This window comes from Stigmatopora argus, chromosome 10 (assembly GCF_051989625.1).
Source record: "Stigmatopora argus isolate UIUO_Sarg chromosome 10, RoL_Sarg_1.0, whole genome shotgun sequence".
In the NCBI taxonomy this organism is placed as follows: Eukaryota; Metazoa; Chordata; class Actinopteri; order Syngnathiformes; family Syngnathidae; genus Stigmatopora; species Stigmatopora argus.
Genome location: NC_135396.1, coordinates 12,872,762 through 12,889,781, shown reverse-complemented (window position 1 = coordinate 12,889,781; position 17,020 = coordinate 12,872,762). Strand labels below are relative to the sequence as shown.

The 17,020-nt window shown below is 35.6% G+C and overlaps 3 protein-coding genes across 5 annotated transcripts; 1 reads left to right on the top strand and 2 right to left on the bottom strand.

The window, feature by feature from the left end:
• On the top strand, nt 1–3,247 carry LOC144083600 (T-cell surface glycoprotein CD3 epsilon chain-like). The gene is made up of 5 exons (XM_077611577.1): nt 1–196; nt 520–708; nt 793–924; nt 1,256–1,284; nt 2,958–3,247. The coding sequence occupies exons 1-5, from the start codon at nt 130–132 to the stop codon at nt 3,012–3,014; spliced, it is 474 nt and encodes a 157-aa protein (XP_077467703.1). The 5' UTR covers nt 1–129; the 3' UTR covers nt 3,015–3,247.
• A 1,802-nt stretch (nt 3,248–5,049) lies between these two features.
• Nucleotides 5,050–7,883, bottom strand: LOC144083746 (T-cell surface glycoprotein CD3 gamma chain). 3 transcript variants are annotated; one of them, XM_077611785.1, is made up of 7 exons: nt 7,596–7,883; nt 6,890–6,957; nt 6,790–6,810; nt 6,493–6,687; nt 6,198–6,341; nt 5,371–5,438; nt 5,050–5,275 (listed from the first exon to the last, which is right to left on the bottom strand). In XM_077611785.1, the coding sequence occupies exons 2-7, from the start codon at nt 6,945–6,947 to the stop codon at nt 5,201–5,203; spliced, it is 561 nt and encodes a 186-aa protein (XP_077467911.1). In that variant the 5' UTR covers nt 6,948–6,957; nt 7,596–7,883; the 3' UTR covers nt 5,050–5,200. The 3 variants fall into 3 exon arrangements, with proteins under 3 accessions (XP_077467911.1, XP_077467912.1, XP_077467910.1); XM_077611786.1 differs by lacking the exon at nt 7,596–7,883 and having other exon boundaries at nt 5,366–5,438; nt 6,890–7,013; XM_077611784.1 differs by lacking the exon at nt 7,596–7,883 and having other exon boundaries at nt 6,890–7,013.
• Nucleotides 7,884–9,438: 1,555 nt separating this feature from the next.
• Nucleotides 9,439–15,538, bottom strand: tmem25 (transmembrane protein 25). The gene is made up of 9 exons (XM_077611663.1): nt 15,303–15,538; nt 14,346–14,452; nt 13,305–13,646; nt 12,382–12,672; nt 12,166–12,294; nt 12,050–12,083; nt 10,984–11,084; nt 9,962–10,048; nt 9,439–9,859 (listed from the first exon to the last, which is right to left on the bottom strand). The coding sequence occupies exons 2-9, from the start codon at nt 14,425–14,427 to the stop codon at nt 9,786–9,788; spliced, it is 1,140 nt and encodes a 379-aa protein (XP_077467789.1). The 5' UTR covers nt 14,428–14,452; nt 15,303–15,538; the 3' UTR covers nt 9,439–9,785.
• Between the last annotated feature and the right edge of the window lie 1,482 nt (nt 15,539–17,020).

Sequence of the window (17,020 nt, the reverse complement as noted above, 5' to 3'; positions counted from 1 at the left end):
GTGTGCAAGGGGATGTCACAGAGACGTCAGACAGACTACCGGACATTAGAACACTAGGTTCAAAGCTTAGTGTTAATATTGGAGAGTTTTTAAAGTATGCTTTTTGAGAATAGTTACTGAATCAACATTATGAACAACAGTGTTTTGCTTCTTAGCTCCCTCCTGATGATACTAAGTGCCGTGGAAGCTGGTACAGGTAAATTGTATACATATGTTACATTTTATTTTTTATACATTTCATTCAATTAAATTTGTATAAGTTGTGTTCACCACAAATTGGAAATATAACTTAAAATCAGCATTCAAATCCCTGAAAAGATAAAGATCTCACACTTCCTGCTTTTAAATCTTTTGCCTCCTATTTTAATCATCGTAAATGAAGATTAATTTTTGTTGAGAATTTTGGCATGATATTAAGGTTGTAATTCTCTGGGCTAATACATTAAAGAATTGTGGAATTAGTCGAATTGAAGATAGAAAATAAATGCATAATGTGAACCCTAACTTTCTTTTCTCAAGGTGCTGTGTCTTTCTGGCGGAACAGCTTCACACTGACATGCCCAGAAAATGGGATTTGGTTCAGAGCGGGTTCCTCAGTTCACAACAAAAACAAGACTTTTGAAATTATTTATGATCGCAAAAGCAAAGGCCTTTACCATTGTGAATACGGTGAAAAGACTAAATACTTCTTCTACGTGGAAGGAAAGGGTAAGTGCACCAAGTGTACTGCTTTTGCTTATGTGATCTTTGTATACATGATTATGTCTGTCTTGTGATCCATCCCTCCTCCAGTTTGTTCTAATTGTTTCGAGCTGGATGCCATCCTGTTTGCACTGGTCATTGTGGCAGATGTGAGCATAACACTTCTACTGATGTTATTCATTTACAAGTGCACAAAAAAGAACATTTCACGGCGTACCAAAGGTAAGAAACGGTGTAAAAAATGGCTTCATAAAAAGAAACCTACCTCTTTTTTAATATTCTGAATCTACTATAATTTCACTACAGCACTCCACTAAAAATAAGATATTCTGAACAATATGATGAAAATATATGCTATTTGTCTTTAATGTATTTACATGGATTGGAAATGTATGATTTCACGTATTTGTTTAAAGCTTTTGATTTAAATCATTTTTTCCCATGATACAAATGTTGAGGATTTTTTTTTTATATTTGAAACTTTTGGATCTGGATTCAGTCCCGGTTCATAATGTGTAACCGTGTTTCTGTATTAATCTTTCTGTACCTGCAGACCCAGCCCAGCCTTCTTCTGACTATGATGTGAGTACAAGGGTGACATAACATATTTTCCACAAAACATGTTCTGACAAGAATTCAGCTGGATACAACACGATCATTAAACTTTAGATTGCATTGGGATCTCTAAAGATGAATAAAATCCGCTCGGGGGCTTTGACGTTAACCTCTGCTTCTGGATTAAAGGTGTTGAAAAAGACAGACAAATGTAAAAACAAGTACCAATGTTACAAAAGACCACAGCTTTAAGATTCCACATTTTTCTATCAACTAGCCTTAATGTTTACGCCCTCCGTGTGACATTTGTGAAATTTCCCATACTCGTGTCTTTTCCCTGATTATTCCGTCCTCATATGACTAAAAACATACAAGTAGATGCATGATAGCTATACATATGTGAAGATGATTTGCTGTACAAGACATTTTGTAGGATTTCTTCAAAGCCCAATTCTATTCCAATTCTCGATTTTCCCTTTATATATATATTTTTTTTGTTGGGGGGGTGGGGGTGGGGGGGTGGGGGGGGGGGGGTCGAAAGTTAATCTAACTGCTGCAGACACTAGCGTAAAATGTGTCAAAATAAAATCAAACATACATAATGAAATATACAAGAACCTGTATAAAAGGATGCGCACATAATTGTCTAAAACAATTGAAAAAGTGTTATTTATGATAATAACTTATTCAGTATGAGAAGTTCCACTGCAGCTATAAATGAGCATAGCTGTGGGTTGCACTGCAAAAACATGGGTTTATTTTTAATTTACTGCAGTATACCACTTTTTGTGAGAACAACAAGAGTAATGGGAGGAAGTATTCACCAAATGTAAATTGAACTGGAACATCAATATTTGTTGTAGGAACATTAACTGGAAATTCATTGGCATCAGTCACAATCATAGATAGGTGAAACATAGGGAAAGAGTTAATACTATAAAATGGCTTTTGGGTAAAACAATCCCAATGGCATGTCACCACTTTATACATTTTCTCTCTTATTTTTAGTTCATTATCCTCATAATCCCGAATAGGAAACTGACTCACACCATGATATACGTATATACTATACTTGTGTTGCGCAACACTTTGGATTCTAAAGGTTTCTCTGTTAGGAGCGGCCTGCTATTGTTTTTCCCGATTCTCGTTTGTCCCTCCTGCCTTGCCGTTGTGTTCGCGCAGCTTCGCGTGATTCGAAATTAGTCCCTGATTTGTCTATTTAAACCCCACTTAGTTTAATGTCATTGTCGGATCGTCTGCCTAAATTACCATGCATCCACGCTACCTTGTTCCTCGTTTCCACGTGTTTTCCCTAGTCCGGTTTGGGTTCCTGTTTCGTTTCACAAGTCCGTGTTATTTTGTAAGGTCCGTCCTAAGTTATTAAAGTTTTGGTTATGAGCACAATTTGCCTCGTGCTCGCCTGCTTCCCCGCGATTGGGTCCTAATCCCTCCTACCTCGCCTCGACGTCTCCCGTGGACGTAATATTCTCTTAAATTTTAAGAACCAGATGACTCACATGCAGGCGTACAAGAAGTAATAAAATGTGGCCGAACAGTACTGCTGGGGCCTAGGGTCCTCTAGGCTAAAATTAATCAACCACAGTGTCTGTAGTGTATATTAGAGTGTGACCTTGAACAACTTGTTATGTACTCTACTTCTCAGCTTCTAACACTCTCCTTATGGTATTTATCATTGACAGCATCTGAAAACCCACTCCCAGGATCCTTATTCTTTTCTGAAAAATAGATCAAGATGATGCACCGGTGACTCCGACAAATTGAAGCATTTCATCTGGGAAGACAAATAATTGGACATGGGAAAAAGCAGAATTGAAACATTTTGTTCCTTTTACTTCTAGAACATTGTCTTTACCATACAATTATATCTATTCAACCCAGCAGTTCACTCTTTTTATCAAGGCCATTACAGAAAAGTTGGTGGCTCAAATTGTTTTCATGGAAAAGTATTAAAAGTTTAAACTAAACTCAACATTCATTCATTCATTCATTTCTAACCATGTATCCTCACAAGGGTTGTGGGGGTGCTGGAAGAATGCAAACTCCAGACAGGAAGTTTTTCTAAAGATAGCCCACCAGCCATGGGACACATTATTATTCCCTAGAAAGGTCAGGATATCTGATTATTTGAAAATACATTAGAAAAAATCTGCATTAAATGTTTTGAACATTAATGCATACTGCACTGGGTTCCTCCATTTCCTCACTTTCTTCCTATAGATTGTAATTACCATTTAGCAACAATAACATGTAATAAAAAGGATATTTGAACAATTTAGTGCAAGGATGTCAGACTCGGGTTGGTTCACGGGCCGCTTTAACGTCAACTTGATTTCACGTGGGCCGGACAATTTTAGATAAAATATTTAGATATATTTTTTAAATGGATTAAAAGAACTGGATTAAAAGCCCTGAATATTCAGTTTTTATAGATCTAAAACAATGTTTATTTTAGTTTTTTTATATATATTTTTAGATTTTACAAAAGGATTTTTGAACTAAAAACCGAAAAAAATGATTAAAAAATTACAATTATGGATTTAATAGGGGGAAAATCAGAAAATGTAATATACATCTATACTCTTCATTTTAATTTGATACTCAAACAGAAAGTCGGCACTCATGATTTACTTTCCCGGGCCACACAAAATGATGTGGTGGGCCAGATTTGGCCCCCGGGCCGCCACTTTGACACATGGGATTTAGTGGATATCAAACTGTTGCACTTGGCATTAATCAGTACCCAATATTCACAGAGGAGCATTTTATATCGCAAACAGAATGTAGTTTAAATAACACATTTTTTTAAATTTACTGCTTCAATTTTATATACACGTGTTTTTTTTCCTATTTTATTTGACAAATGTAGTAAAATGTATATTTTATACTGTGTGTGTGGTCCTTAAAATCTGCTTTTCAAGGATGAATGATTAAATGCACTTAATGTTCTTTACTCTTTGTATTCTGTGACTGGAAACATAACTGATACTTTTTCAGATATGGTTTAACATTTGTGATGCAGCCTCAAAGCCGCAGCTCATATCCGTTACACCACTTACATTCACAGAGGCAAGAGAACATTGCAGCCTGCTTTTGTAACTAAATGAATGAATGAACAAATAAAAAAAAAGAAATAACTAAAAAATGTAATAAAAAAACTGAAACTGCATTCATCAAGAACTAAAAATGAATGTTTTTGCCTCAAAATAAAGGATGGGACTTTATGAGTCTGATGTGCATATGCTCATTTAATTTTCATGTTTTTGACAGCACCTGAAAGAGAAGCTGTTCTGGTTTAGGCGCCCAAAAACAAAAGAAAACAAATTGCAATTTCAAATTTCATATTTCAGTGTAGCATGGTCACATCATAATCATAGCGTGTGAAAGATCTCAAAGGCATTTGATGTCCTTATCAAACAAAAATTATCATTAGTTAGATACTGTTCTATAGCTTTTTTGCATAAAGGGAACCCTTTATTTTCTATACCACTTATTTGGGGTAGAGCTTTTCAATCAAATAGATCAAAAGCCTTTATTGTCATCATACACAGCTGCATATAACGAAATTGGTGGTGCTAGTCCACAAAGTGCGTTTTCCCAGTAAACCATAAATACGTAATATAAAAATATAAAAAGTCACGTCCTGGCAAGGTAAAATCTAAAATATTGCACAATCTAAGATATTGCACATTGTTATTGCACACCCCACAAGTACAATCTGGAATGGTTGCCCGTCAATTATAAGGCACATAAAAACAATAAAACACCGAAACATAAAGTCTTGAGTATGTTTATTAACATCAACACACAGAAAATGCAATGACAAATAAAGTAGTAAAACTTTTTAGCCAACAATCATACTAGCACACATTTGTTTAAACCTGGACCTAAGAATTAATATTTAGTTTCAAGGACAGACTATATTTTAATCCGTTGGATAACCACGCTTTCCATCAGAGAGTGTGTGGTATATTTCTCTGCGACCATCTTTGTGTCTTAGCTGTGGAAAAAAAACAGACATAAACATTAGTTATTATTCCTTTCCTATTGAGAAAACTGCAAACGATATTATAGTGTTCTAAAATGTTACTCTGCCTCCTGGTAGTCCTCATCTGGGACTGACCGCTGTGTCTCGTTTGAAGTAAGATGTTTTCTATCAGACTCTGCAAAGGAAATGTGTAGTTGATACAAAGCAGCATTGTCGAGGAATCTCACAAGTTTTCAGCTCAAAAAGTCACATATATTGAATAATAGTATAATTCATTCTTTAATCGACATAATGAAAGATTAAAGTTTTATGGCTAAGGTAACATATTTGTATTTTTATTAATTTCACATCTTTAACCTTTCAGGGACAGATTAAGACATTTAATCTTTAATAGGGCAAGTGACCATTTTTGGTCATATTTTTTTTTATACTAATTTGTAGCTAAAAGTACATTTATAAATGAATAGAATGTTCATAAAAACTAAATAATTAAATTCTAAAAAATAAAAAAGAGAAATACACTGCTTCCTGCCTAAAGTAACACTCAAGTAGATTTTTTTTATTCTTGTTATTTAACTCGTTGCATGTCATTGACAGCAACAAACGCCCAATTTAATGTCTACTGGATGACGGGCTAAGAATGCTCATCTTAATGTGCCATTGATGGCGTTTAATGTCCAATTCATTCTGTCTGTGATGAGTGAATGGACGTTCAGTCAAAATGGATTCAATGTCTAATGGGAAAGTAGTCAGAGTAGAATAAAAATAGATTCCTTAAAAAAAAATCCTAATTCATGCCTGAAAGGTGTAAAACATCACAGAATTGATATTTTCTAAAGTTACGAGTCATTAACAGTTCATTTCCTAGAAGCTTAACTTATCCAAAATAAAACGTTTGAAAGTGAAACATACAGTATAAGAAAAAAAGATTTACTTTTGTGCTGAGAGTTGATTACAAAGGCATGAGTTTGTTTTGAGACAAGATAGACAGCCACTCCAAGTACAATTGTAGCTATCAAATCCCCGCAAAAAAGACCTGACATGGAAACAAGGTCGAGCTCCACGCAGTTTTCACAAGCTGGATACAAACAAACACGACAATCAACACAATTTTACCAATAAGACATTGGACAAGTATGTTTTTTTCAGACATTACAAGTTGTTTTACAAAAGACTTCATCTGATCTAAACAAAAAATACTGTTGGAATTTAGTGTGTGTTCAACTTACATCTGAACTTCACGAAGATTTTTTGTCCTATTGTTTTTCCTGTTAGATCAACACATTCATACTCTCCAGAGTTCTCATCTTTGTACATTAATGGAAACGTCACATTTATATTATCTTTTGCCACTTTGTTGTTTTCACCACACAATATTGTGATGCCCCCATGAGAAGATCTCACCGAAAAATCTATATAGGATCCTGTGTAGAACACAAACAATTACTAAGGACATCATGGAACAAGGTTTAGTATCATTTAATGTACTATTTAAGTCACGATTGAACCAAATGCCACTCATGTACCTTTATCACACCAGACAAATTCTGTGGGAAAACAGTGGACCTCATTAGAATGAAATGAAAGGTTTCCAACCAACGATGACAGACTTTAGAAAAAACTTACCAGTAATTGTCCAAATTACTAAAACATAGGGTATAATGTTGCAACGTTTCATTGCCATCTGACTGGTTCTGGTGAAAAAGTACAAGGTTTTCATCATTGTGTGCATATAAAATGAAACCATGCCACTTCCTCGACTAAACACAAAGCTAAAACTACTTTCATCTCAATTTAGAGCACAGGTGTCAATGTGGCGGCCCGGGGGCCAAATCTGGCCCGCCGCGTCATTTTGTGTGGCCCGGGAAAGTAAATCATGAGTGCCGACTTTCTGTTTTAGGATCAAATTAAAATGGAAAAGTATAGATGTATATTAAAAATCCTGATTTCCCCCCGTTTAAATCAATAATTGTAAATTTTTAATCATTTTTTTCTGTGTTTTTAGTTCAAAAATCATTTTGTAAAATCTAAAAAATATATTTAAAAAAAAGCTAAAATAAACATTGTTTTAGATCTATAAAAACTGAATATTCAGGGCTTTTAATCCAGTTCTTTTAATCCATTTATTTTAAAAAAATCTAAATATTATATCTAAAATGTTCTGGCCCACGTGAAATCAAGTTGACGTTAAAGCGGCCCGCGACACCCCTGACTTAGAGCATTTATTTGGACAAGCAGGTGAATAAAATAATGTTACCATGTCTTCAGAGTCTTTCTTACATTAAGTGATCAAATCCAAAAATACAAAGATAGGAATGATGAAAATACTGACCAATAAAAATACTATACAGCAGTGTTGCTCCTTGTGTCGTCGTCACTTTATCTTGTCTCTGAGTTGAAGATGCATAGTGTGGGAGTAGGAAGTAAGTGTGACTGTCCCACTCAGTAGCTTTGCTTAAAAATACTCTTTAAAGTGTAAAACAACACCTCCATCAATTGCATTCTAGTGTAAAGAATCTTGTTTAACAACACACAATTTAATATTAGGCTTAATACTCGGGGAAATGCTAATAAAAGCCAATATATATACAGTAAGCAGACAAAATTATTTTCAGCAGACATTTAAAACACCAAAAATGCCCTAACCAATCAAATGCGACTATTTCAGATGGTGAACCATTGCTCATAATGACAGTTAAACCCGCAATTTTCTATACTATGGGATCTTCATGTTGTTTACATGTAAGTTTTCATTTAAATATTTATATTTGCCCATGAATATACATACTATTCATTCATTCATTTTCTGAATAGCTTATCCTCACAAGGGTCATGGGGGGGTGCTGGGTTGGACCACCTCTCACTGATTTAATTTGGTGCAAAAATTATACAACTATTTACGTACACATGCATGTACTATCTAGATTAGATTACAGATTACATTTTACTCATCCCATACTTGGGATTTAGGGACAATCTGAAGCGTCACTCTGAAGAGTAACCGGAAAAAAACCCACACAGGCAAATAAAAATATGCAAACTCTATGCAGGAAGGCCAGACCCTAAAAGAATACATAGTTAATTCAGAATGAGTGACTGTATCTAATTATTCTGGAAAATGAAAATAACACTTCTGGTATGGCAAATACATAATCAGGATGTGTGTTGTTATCAGCACACCTAAATATTTGGTACCATTTGCACTTGTGGCAAGGTGTACATTGGTTTACAAATGTATCGCATTTGTTGGAGGGAAAAAAAACGTTTGCCCACAGTACAATAGCGTTTCCTGTCTGAACTGCTGCATTAAACCTTGTAAGCAACCGACAGGCAGCACCTGGTTAAGTCCCGCACTCACACGTCACATATATGCTCTAGAATCAAACACAATATTAGCTCTCATTAAAAATGATGAATGTTTTATACCTTTTTTTAGTCATTTAGATTAGATTAGAACTTTATTTCATCCCGTATTCGGGAAATTTCTTGGTTGCAGTAGCAAGACAGATACAAGACACACAAGACATTGTAGACCTAGGTAAAAAAAAACTGGAGCCACACACAGGAAGTCCACAATGTGGGGACCTTCTGCAGACTGAGACTGAGGTTACCGCACAGTCCCTCAATAGTCTGAAGATTTTAAAGATAATCTTCCTTGCCTAGATCTTCCTAAATTGTCCTATCACCTAATCAGCAGCAGCGGAGAGGCCGGTGGGGGGCTTAAAAGCACACAAGCAGTTTGATCACTTTTAAAGAACAAAAAGTCTCTGAATTCTTTTGACAACATTGTTACACTGTTCCTAATCAATGAGTATCAATGAGATTATAAATGCAGAAGAGTCTAATGAAGAAAAAATAGATGATTGAAGAGAAGCTAGACGTAGTGTCAACAACACCACAGGATGCTCTCTCACCAGAGGTTTCCATATTTAATCTCACAGGTTAGCGGAGAGCCATGTACACCTACCAAAAGAGCCACATATGGCTCCTGAGCCTTAGGATCTGTATCCCTGATATACACTATGCACAAAGCACAATCATTCCATTTGAGTAGTGATCACAACACACGAGTACGTCACAAGTAAAGGAAATAAAATAGCACCACCTCTTGGATGTTAATAGAGCATGTTGACTTTATTCCATACAATTTTTTCTATGCATAAATGTACATACGCAGTGTAATATAAAGTGCATGACAGGTTCTGTAACATATATAAATATATTGTTTTCTCAAATAATTTGTAAAATCTCACATACAGTACATTATCTCGTATATTCTAGCAGATCAGAATAAATGCATTCCAGTAATAACAGCAGCAAAGAGGAACAAATGGCATGACAACATTTGACTTTAAGAGTTCACGCACCATTTATCTTCACAAATGTTGAAGCAGCAATACCTGGTATGACCTAGAGACATTTTACACCAACTTGATGGTTGTGTAATTGTGCCTTTTTGCAGATTCTTTGTTAAAATAGTCATGCATGCAATGGTATTGCCGAGTGTCCTCTTTGAGGTCAGTCAGAGCCAGATTTCCTCGCTACTTGTGCTGCTCACCTTGTAGATGTAGCCCACCATTGGATATCTGGCAAAACCTTTCAGGGCATAGGACAAAAACATTGAAGAAACGAGAGTGCTCGTGTTCCTCTATATAAAACACAGATCTTAATATAATTATTGCAAATATGCCACCTGACCTCTGGCAGCATAGGCTAAAGACAGATCTTCATCCTCCTCTTGTTTCTTCTTTGCTCCCTCAGTTATGTGCTGTGCATTCTCTTGTGCTTTGGGAAACAACATATGAATAGTGGATCAATGCATTGAATATAAAAAGAGTGTCAGCAAGATGCAGATGATTGCGTGGCTTTTCTCAGTGAACTTCGTTTTTTGTGCCCACATTCCAAAAACATGCATAGTAGATTGATTGAATGCTCTATATTTCATTGTCTCTTTCTGCCTTTTGCCGCTACGTCCCCCGTTAGGAAAACGGACTAATATAGATGGATAGAAAGACAGATATTGATGGATATTGGATTGGCTTGGATAACTTTATTCATCCCGTATTCGGTAAATTACGTTGTCACAGTAGGAAGAGGGTGAGGATGCAGAAATAGGAAAGGCATTTTAGACATAAATAGATAGGTAATAAGTAAGTTAATAAATAAATACATGAATAAATATATAAATAAATAAGCGTGTTGCTAATATATATATATATATATATATATATATATATATATATATATATACATAAATACACATACACATATATAAGCACATATATATTATATATTATATATAGTATATATGTATAGTAGGAAAGATTCAGTTTTTAAGTTTGACTTCGCTCTTTGAAAACCAGTGTGTAGACTTATTATATCCTTCGTAACTTTTGAATTTGAATTGTATTCAAAGTAAAAACATTGTTTTAATTTAACTTTACTCTGAAACACTCCTCGAAATGTATTTTTTTGGCAAACCTATTATGTTCACGGTGTACATGGTTGAGCTGGAGTTTAACTCACTGACTTAAGTCAATCATTAAGCCAAGCAAGGACAGACCATAACAATCCATACTCAATTAACTAACTCTACCTGTTTTTGAAATGTGGGATAAAAGCAACTGCAAGAACCATACTGCAAGGGCATGTGCATATTTGTGATGCAGTTTTAATAGGTTCGATACTAAGTGGATAACATACTATAAAAAATATTTTACCCTTTTTTAAGGTCATGAGGTCGTTGAGCTGCATATTGGAAGGAAGAGACATGTTCTCTCTGGGGATGTAAGTTCTCACTGTTTTGAAACTGGTTGAGTCGCTGTGTCGATTACAAAGACACAAAACATGAATTTCAAGTAATGCTAACTGTTGAGGATATACAACATATTCATACAGCGACACAGATAGCATATCTCTTTTAATCAGGACTGATAAAGCCTACAACGTGGATAAACAGTCAGCATTCCACTGTCTGATGGTAAAAAAGTATGTTTAGTAATTAGTAATAACATTCCCAGTAGGTCTGATGAGAACATAGAGCTGTTGAGTTGACATGCAAAGGATATAGCTCAGAGGTGTCAGACTCGGGTTGGTTCGCGGGCCGCTTTAACATCAACTTGATTTCACGTGGACTGGACCATTTTAGTTATAATATTTAGATTTTTTTTTAAATTGATTAAAAGAACTGGATTAAAAGCCCTGAATATTCAGTTTTTTATAGATTTAAAACAATGTTTATTTTAGCTTTTTAAAAATATATTTTTAGATTTTACAAAATGATTTTTGAATTAAAAACACAGAAAAAAATGATTAAAAAATTACAATTATTGATTTAAAAGGGGGGAAATCAGGAAATGTAATATACATCTATACTCTTCATTTTAATTTGATCCTAAAACAGAAAGTCGACACTCATGATTTACTTTCCCGGGCCACACAAAATGATGCAGCGGGCCAGATTTGGCCCCCGGGCCGCCACTTTGACACATGTGATATAGCTGATCCCAAACAAGGAGTTGTACTACATAATATAACATAAGTGTTTAGTGAATTAATCAACCAATATATTTCCGTGTTCTATTGGAATTCAGGTACGTATTTAAAAAGTATTCTTCACTACCTCACCATAGCATGGCTTTTAACAGTATATTTTGCAAAGTAAAGTGGTCAACCAAAGTAAAGAAATATGATGATCGTTGCATCCGTTAATTTAACAACTTAATTTGAAAGTCAGGTAAAAGTTTTAACAAGAACTCATAATTCTTTTTTGAAAATAAAATGTACCTTTTCCTAGTCATTAGAATCTCAACAGGTTCATCTGCAACAGAAAAATAAACATTAAAATATGTTCCACCCCAAAAGCATTTTCACAAACACACAAAGAAGTCTTAATGTCTTACCAATGGACTTGCTTGTTCTTTGCATGAGGCAGAGGACTATCAGGCTAAGGATGAGAAGGGCCATGAAGGCCATTGAGCCTCCAGTTACAATTCCCAGCATTGGCACTTCTACACGAGAGTGCAAGAACTCTGCAACGAGACAGTGACACTTTGAAAAAAAATTGAAAAAACACACTAGATATAATACTGCAACTCTTGTCCTTCATTGCCAATGACCTGTCAGTGTGAGGTTGTTTTGTGTTGTGCCCACAGCGTTGCTGGCATTCAGCGAAATATTGCCTGCTAAACTACTAAGAGTGACCTTCAGTGTGTGATTGGTCAGCCAGGGGTAATGGGGCAAGTCAAGGATGAGGATGTCTGAAGTGTTAGCCATCAGAAACCCGGACTGATCCGCAAAGGTGAAGATCGCAGGTGGGTTGGACTGAACCAGAGCAAAGAGGATTAACAAAAGACCAGGGTCTGAGGTTTCGCTGGAGTGTGCGCTCATCCTGAGGATCTCAGGTCGAACTAGAAAATAAAGAGGAAAAATAATTCTCAGGTCAGTAAATCGAAAGTAAATGACACATCGTTTATCGTTACTAGTGGTTTGTTTAAGTATTACGTTCTTGGCACTTTGTATTTGGAAAAAAAAGCAGGGATGTTCTGGTTTTGTACTTCATGATAAATAAGGCAATAGAGATCAAAGTAAGAAACTGAAGATAAAAAAACAGAGAAAAATTACAAATTGCAAATAAGCCTGTTGCGATTAGCAATAATAGAATGGTCTAATTTGTAAGATAATTATTGCATACAGTAATCCATTAATGTCAAATTAATTGGAATATAAATGTATATATATACATTTGAAATTATCATATGAAAAGTAGATCAACTAGCGAGGTCATGTCTCTTTCTAAGGATTATTAGTTCAAGAAGACGAAAACGTGCCGTTTACAGGCACACATTAAAGCAGAACAATAGAATAATGGTCAATTTTAAAAGTCAGATAATAGGCCTTTGAAATAGATATATTAGAGAGAAAAAAGAAAGGAAAAGTTGTAATTAGAACAGAGAATTTTTTTTCACTTGTGTGAAGTTTGAAAACTGGCCACCTAAAATACCCAAAGCAAAGAACAGATACAAAATTCCCTGCCACTCACATTGGACATTGAGTGTGACTGAGGCATTGTAGGTCTCCCCAGATTTAGGGTTTAATGCTACACACACCAGCTCCCTGTCCCACTTTCTGGCCCGCATAGAGAATGTGCTGTTGTGATTGACTCCGAGCCTTCTGACCTCAGAGCCTTTTAGGGGTGACATCGCCAGACCATCTTTGGCACCGGGTGACCTCTGCTGCTCACCGTTCAGGTACCAGGTCAATGAGATTGGTGCATGGGCGTGCCAGCCTTCAGAATGACAGTTGAACCTGTGTATCATGTTTTCTCTTAAAGTCAGTGTTGTCTGACGATGTCCATCAATTTTGGAGGAAGGTTCAACAGCACCTGTGTTCATAGAAACCAACAGTTTTCATATCTATTTATATAAATCAAGAGTACAATAATAAAAAGCTAATATCAATTAGATTAGATTAGAGAATTTATTCATCCCATATTCGGGAAATTTCATTGTCACAGTAGCAAGAGGGTAAGAATACAGAAACAGGAAAAGACATAAATAAATAGGTATTAAGTAAGTTAATAAATAAATAAGCGTGATATATATATATATATATATATATATATATATATATATATATATATAATTGCGATTAGCAATAATAAAATAGTCTAATTTGTAAAATAATTATTGTACACAGTAATCAATTAATGTCAAATTAATTGGAATATAAATGTATACATATACATTTGAAATTATCATATGAAAAGTAGATCAACTAGCGAGGTCTTGTCTCTTTCTGAGGATTATATATATATATATTATATATATATATGTATCTGTATATATATATATATATATATATATATATATATATTTATATGTATATATACATGTATATATACATACATATATATATACATGTATATATACATACATATATATACAGATACATATATATATATATATATATATATATATATATATATATATATATATATATATATATATATATATATATATATAAGCAGTAGTTTTAACTGTGAGAACTTGGATGTACAGATAGACAACATATAGTACTTCACCTGCACAGGATAATGCCAGTGTGTGAAGAAACACCATGGCCTGGGAGCCTGATGACCACCTTCTCTTGCACACATTATCCATACTTCTTAAAGACACACACGTCTACCTGTAGGGAGATTTTTTCTCTAATTAAAAACAGGCTACTGCTGTTTTTGAATTTGTATGGAGTCAAGGTGTATTTCACATTAGAAAAATGTAAGAATGGAGATGTGATGGCAGCCCAGTGGTTAGCGCAGGGGTGGCTTAGTCCGGTCCTCGAGAGCCCCTAGCTGGTATGTTTTTCATATCTCCCTCCACCAACACACCTGAATCAAATAATCGGGATCGATATGAAGCTTCTGGACAGCTTGCTGATGAGTTGATCATTTGATTCAGGTGTGGTAGAGGAGGGAGATACGTATGGAAAACAGACTGGATAGGGGCTCTCGAGGACCGGACCTAGGTTTAGGGTTAGGTTTGGGTTTAGGTTTAGGGTTAGAGTTAGAGTTAGGCTTAGGGTTTGGCGCAGGGGTGGCCAAGGACTTGAACCCAGGATCCCCACTGTGAGGCTGACCCACTAACCATTCAGCCCCCTGGCCGCCATTTGAAGATTATGTAAGAATAAAACTTAATCTGTGGTGCAATGTTTTAAAGGAGAAGGTAACATCCCTGCAAAAAATTAAATCATAAAAAACAGACATGCAATTGTTTACACAATTGCAGGGACAGTCTTTATTTTGGGCCGTTTGCTCATTTGTGACGCACAACTAGTAAGCATGACAATGGACCAGAGAATTGTGAGGACCACCGTCTCCCACTGGGCAACCAGCAGTCAATCTTTAGTTTATGCACGCACACAATCAACATTAGTCCGCAGACACATACCTTATACAAGGCTACACGTATGTTAGTACTACATCATGTTTGTGCTTTATACATGAAGCCCAAATGCTCCTCACACTCACACACAGTGTTACCTCAGCCCTTTCTGCAGACTTTGCTGTGATTCAGCCAGCCGGAGCTCCATGGCAGCAGAGGAGCGAAGGATGGTGATGAGAGGAAGGCAGCCTTTCTGACTCACCCGCTTGCCCATCTGTGTCCACTCATAGCCACGCACACACACACAAACACAAATGTTTCTCAGCAAGGTATCGAATCCTCAGTAGCGGCATTCACTCTCTGGTGAGGCTAGCTGACTAAGGCAGGGAGGAGAGTGGGAGGAGTGGATGAGGAGGATGCTCAAAATGAGGAGGAAAATTATGTTGGATTGTTTTTTGTTTTTAAATGGTGAAGAAAGCAACATACTAGAAAGTATTGGGCCCTTGTTTTCTTCTTTTTCATGTTAAAGTCACTAGAAAAAAATCATTCCACTCATTTGATCGGTGCTCCATTATTTCAGGCTGCAATGTCTCTGCAGTGCAATGCGGCTGAGCAGACAGAAGCACTAGAGTGCAGAGCCTCACAGCCTGAAAAGCTGAGGTGGTCCCAGGGGGGTCACTCTTTAGTTTGATTGTTGTCAAGCTGAGGCCCATTTTGTTATCACAGTTAAAAATATGGCAAATGGGAAAAAACATTCAGTCAAACATGATTGCATTTCATTTTTCTTTCATTTTCTAAACTGCTTTATCCTCATTAGGGTCGCGGGGGTGCTGGAGCATATCCCAGCTGACTTCGGGCCAAAGGCAGGGAACACCCTATATCGGTGCCCAGCCGATCGCAGGGCACAAGCAAACGGACAATCATTCACACTCACACCCATACCTAGGGGCAATTTAGAGTGTGCAATCAGCCTACCATGCATGTTTTTGGAATGTGGGAGGAAACCGGAGAACCCGGAGGAAATCACACAGGCCCAGGGAGAATATGCAAACTCCACACAGGTGAACCGACCTGGATTTGAACCGGGGACCCCCTCTGTGAGGCCGTGGCACTATCCACTCAAGGCCAGGCCACCCATTTCAACTTCTAATAATGAGTATTCATTCTGTATGCATCATGAAGGTCGGATGAGGTTGGTTAGTTTTAAAATGAGACTAGTAATAAGAGATTTTCCCTTGATATAACCTTTGTAAAAAATCCTGGCATGAGGAAATAGTATTATTTTAAATCTAAATAGACCGTGATTCTGAGTCTTTGTCTTGTGCCTTAATCCACTTCTGAATTCTTGATTTGCCTATAGACTACTGTAGTTTTTTTTTTTACATCATAATGTGACAATGGCAATTTTACATGAACGAAACTTATGTAAAAATGGGATAAGTATCATGAAAAACAGGATACTACCTTTTTTTTTGGTATGCAGCAACACTCACCCATAATAAACAGATGTGGATGATTAGGTAGTTCCTCTCAATACATTTTTTTCACCAGTTTACCTAGCTAAATGTTATTACATGCATTAAAATAGCCATTTCCTTATATATTTCCATATATATATATATATATATATATATATATATATATATATGTATATATATATATATATATATATGTATATATATATGTATATATATATGTATATATATACATATATATATATATATATATATATAAGGAAATGGCTATTTTAATGTTTTAATATATATACTATATATAGTATATATACATATATATACTATATATACATATATATACTATATATACATATATATACATATATATATATACATACATATATATATACATATATATATAG

Excerpts from the sequence above, each read along its gene's own strand:
- LOC144083600 (XM_077611577.1), top strand. The coding sequence starts at position 130 with ATGAACAACAGTGTTTTGCTTCTTAGCTCCCTCCTGATGATACTAAGT. Across the intron at positions 197-519 it reads TGCCGTGGAAGCTGGTACAG|GTGCTGTGTCTTTCTGGCGG; the intron begins GTAAATTGTATA and ends TCTTTTCTCAAG. Across the intron at positions 709-792 it reads CTTCTACGTGGAAGGAAAGG|TTTGTTCTAATTGTTTCGAG; the intron begins GTAAGTGCACCA and ends TCCCTCCTCCAG.
- LOC144083746 (XM_077611784.1), bottom strand. The coding sequence starts at position 7,010 with ATGGTTTCATTTTATATGCACACAATGATGAAAACCTTGTACTTTTTC. Across the intron at positions 6,342-6,492 it reads AATCTTCGTGAAGTTCAGAT|CTTGTGAAAACTGCGTGGAG; the intron begins GTAAGTTGAACA and ends GTTTGTATCCAG. Across the intron at positions 5,439-6,197 it reads AATCAACTCTCAGCACAAAA|AGTCTGATAGAAAACATCTT; the intron begins GTAAATCTTTTT and ends TTTCCTTTGCAG.
- tmem25 (XM_077611663.1), bottom strand. The coding sequence starts at position 14,427 with ATGGATAATGTGTGCAAGAGAAGGTGGTCATCAGGCTCCCAGGCCATG. Across the intron at positions 12,295-12,381 it reads AAACAACCTCACACTGACAG|AGTTCTTGCACTCTCGTGTA; the intron begins GTCATTGGCAAT and ends GTCTCGTTGCAG. Across the intron at positions 11,085-12,049 it reads ATTCTAATGACTAGGAAAAG|CGACTCAACCAGTTTCAAAA; the intron begins GTACATTTTATT and ends TAATCGACACAG.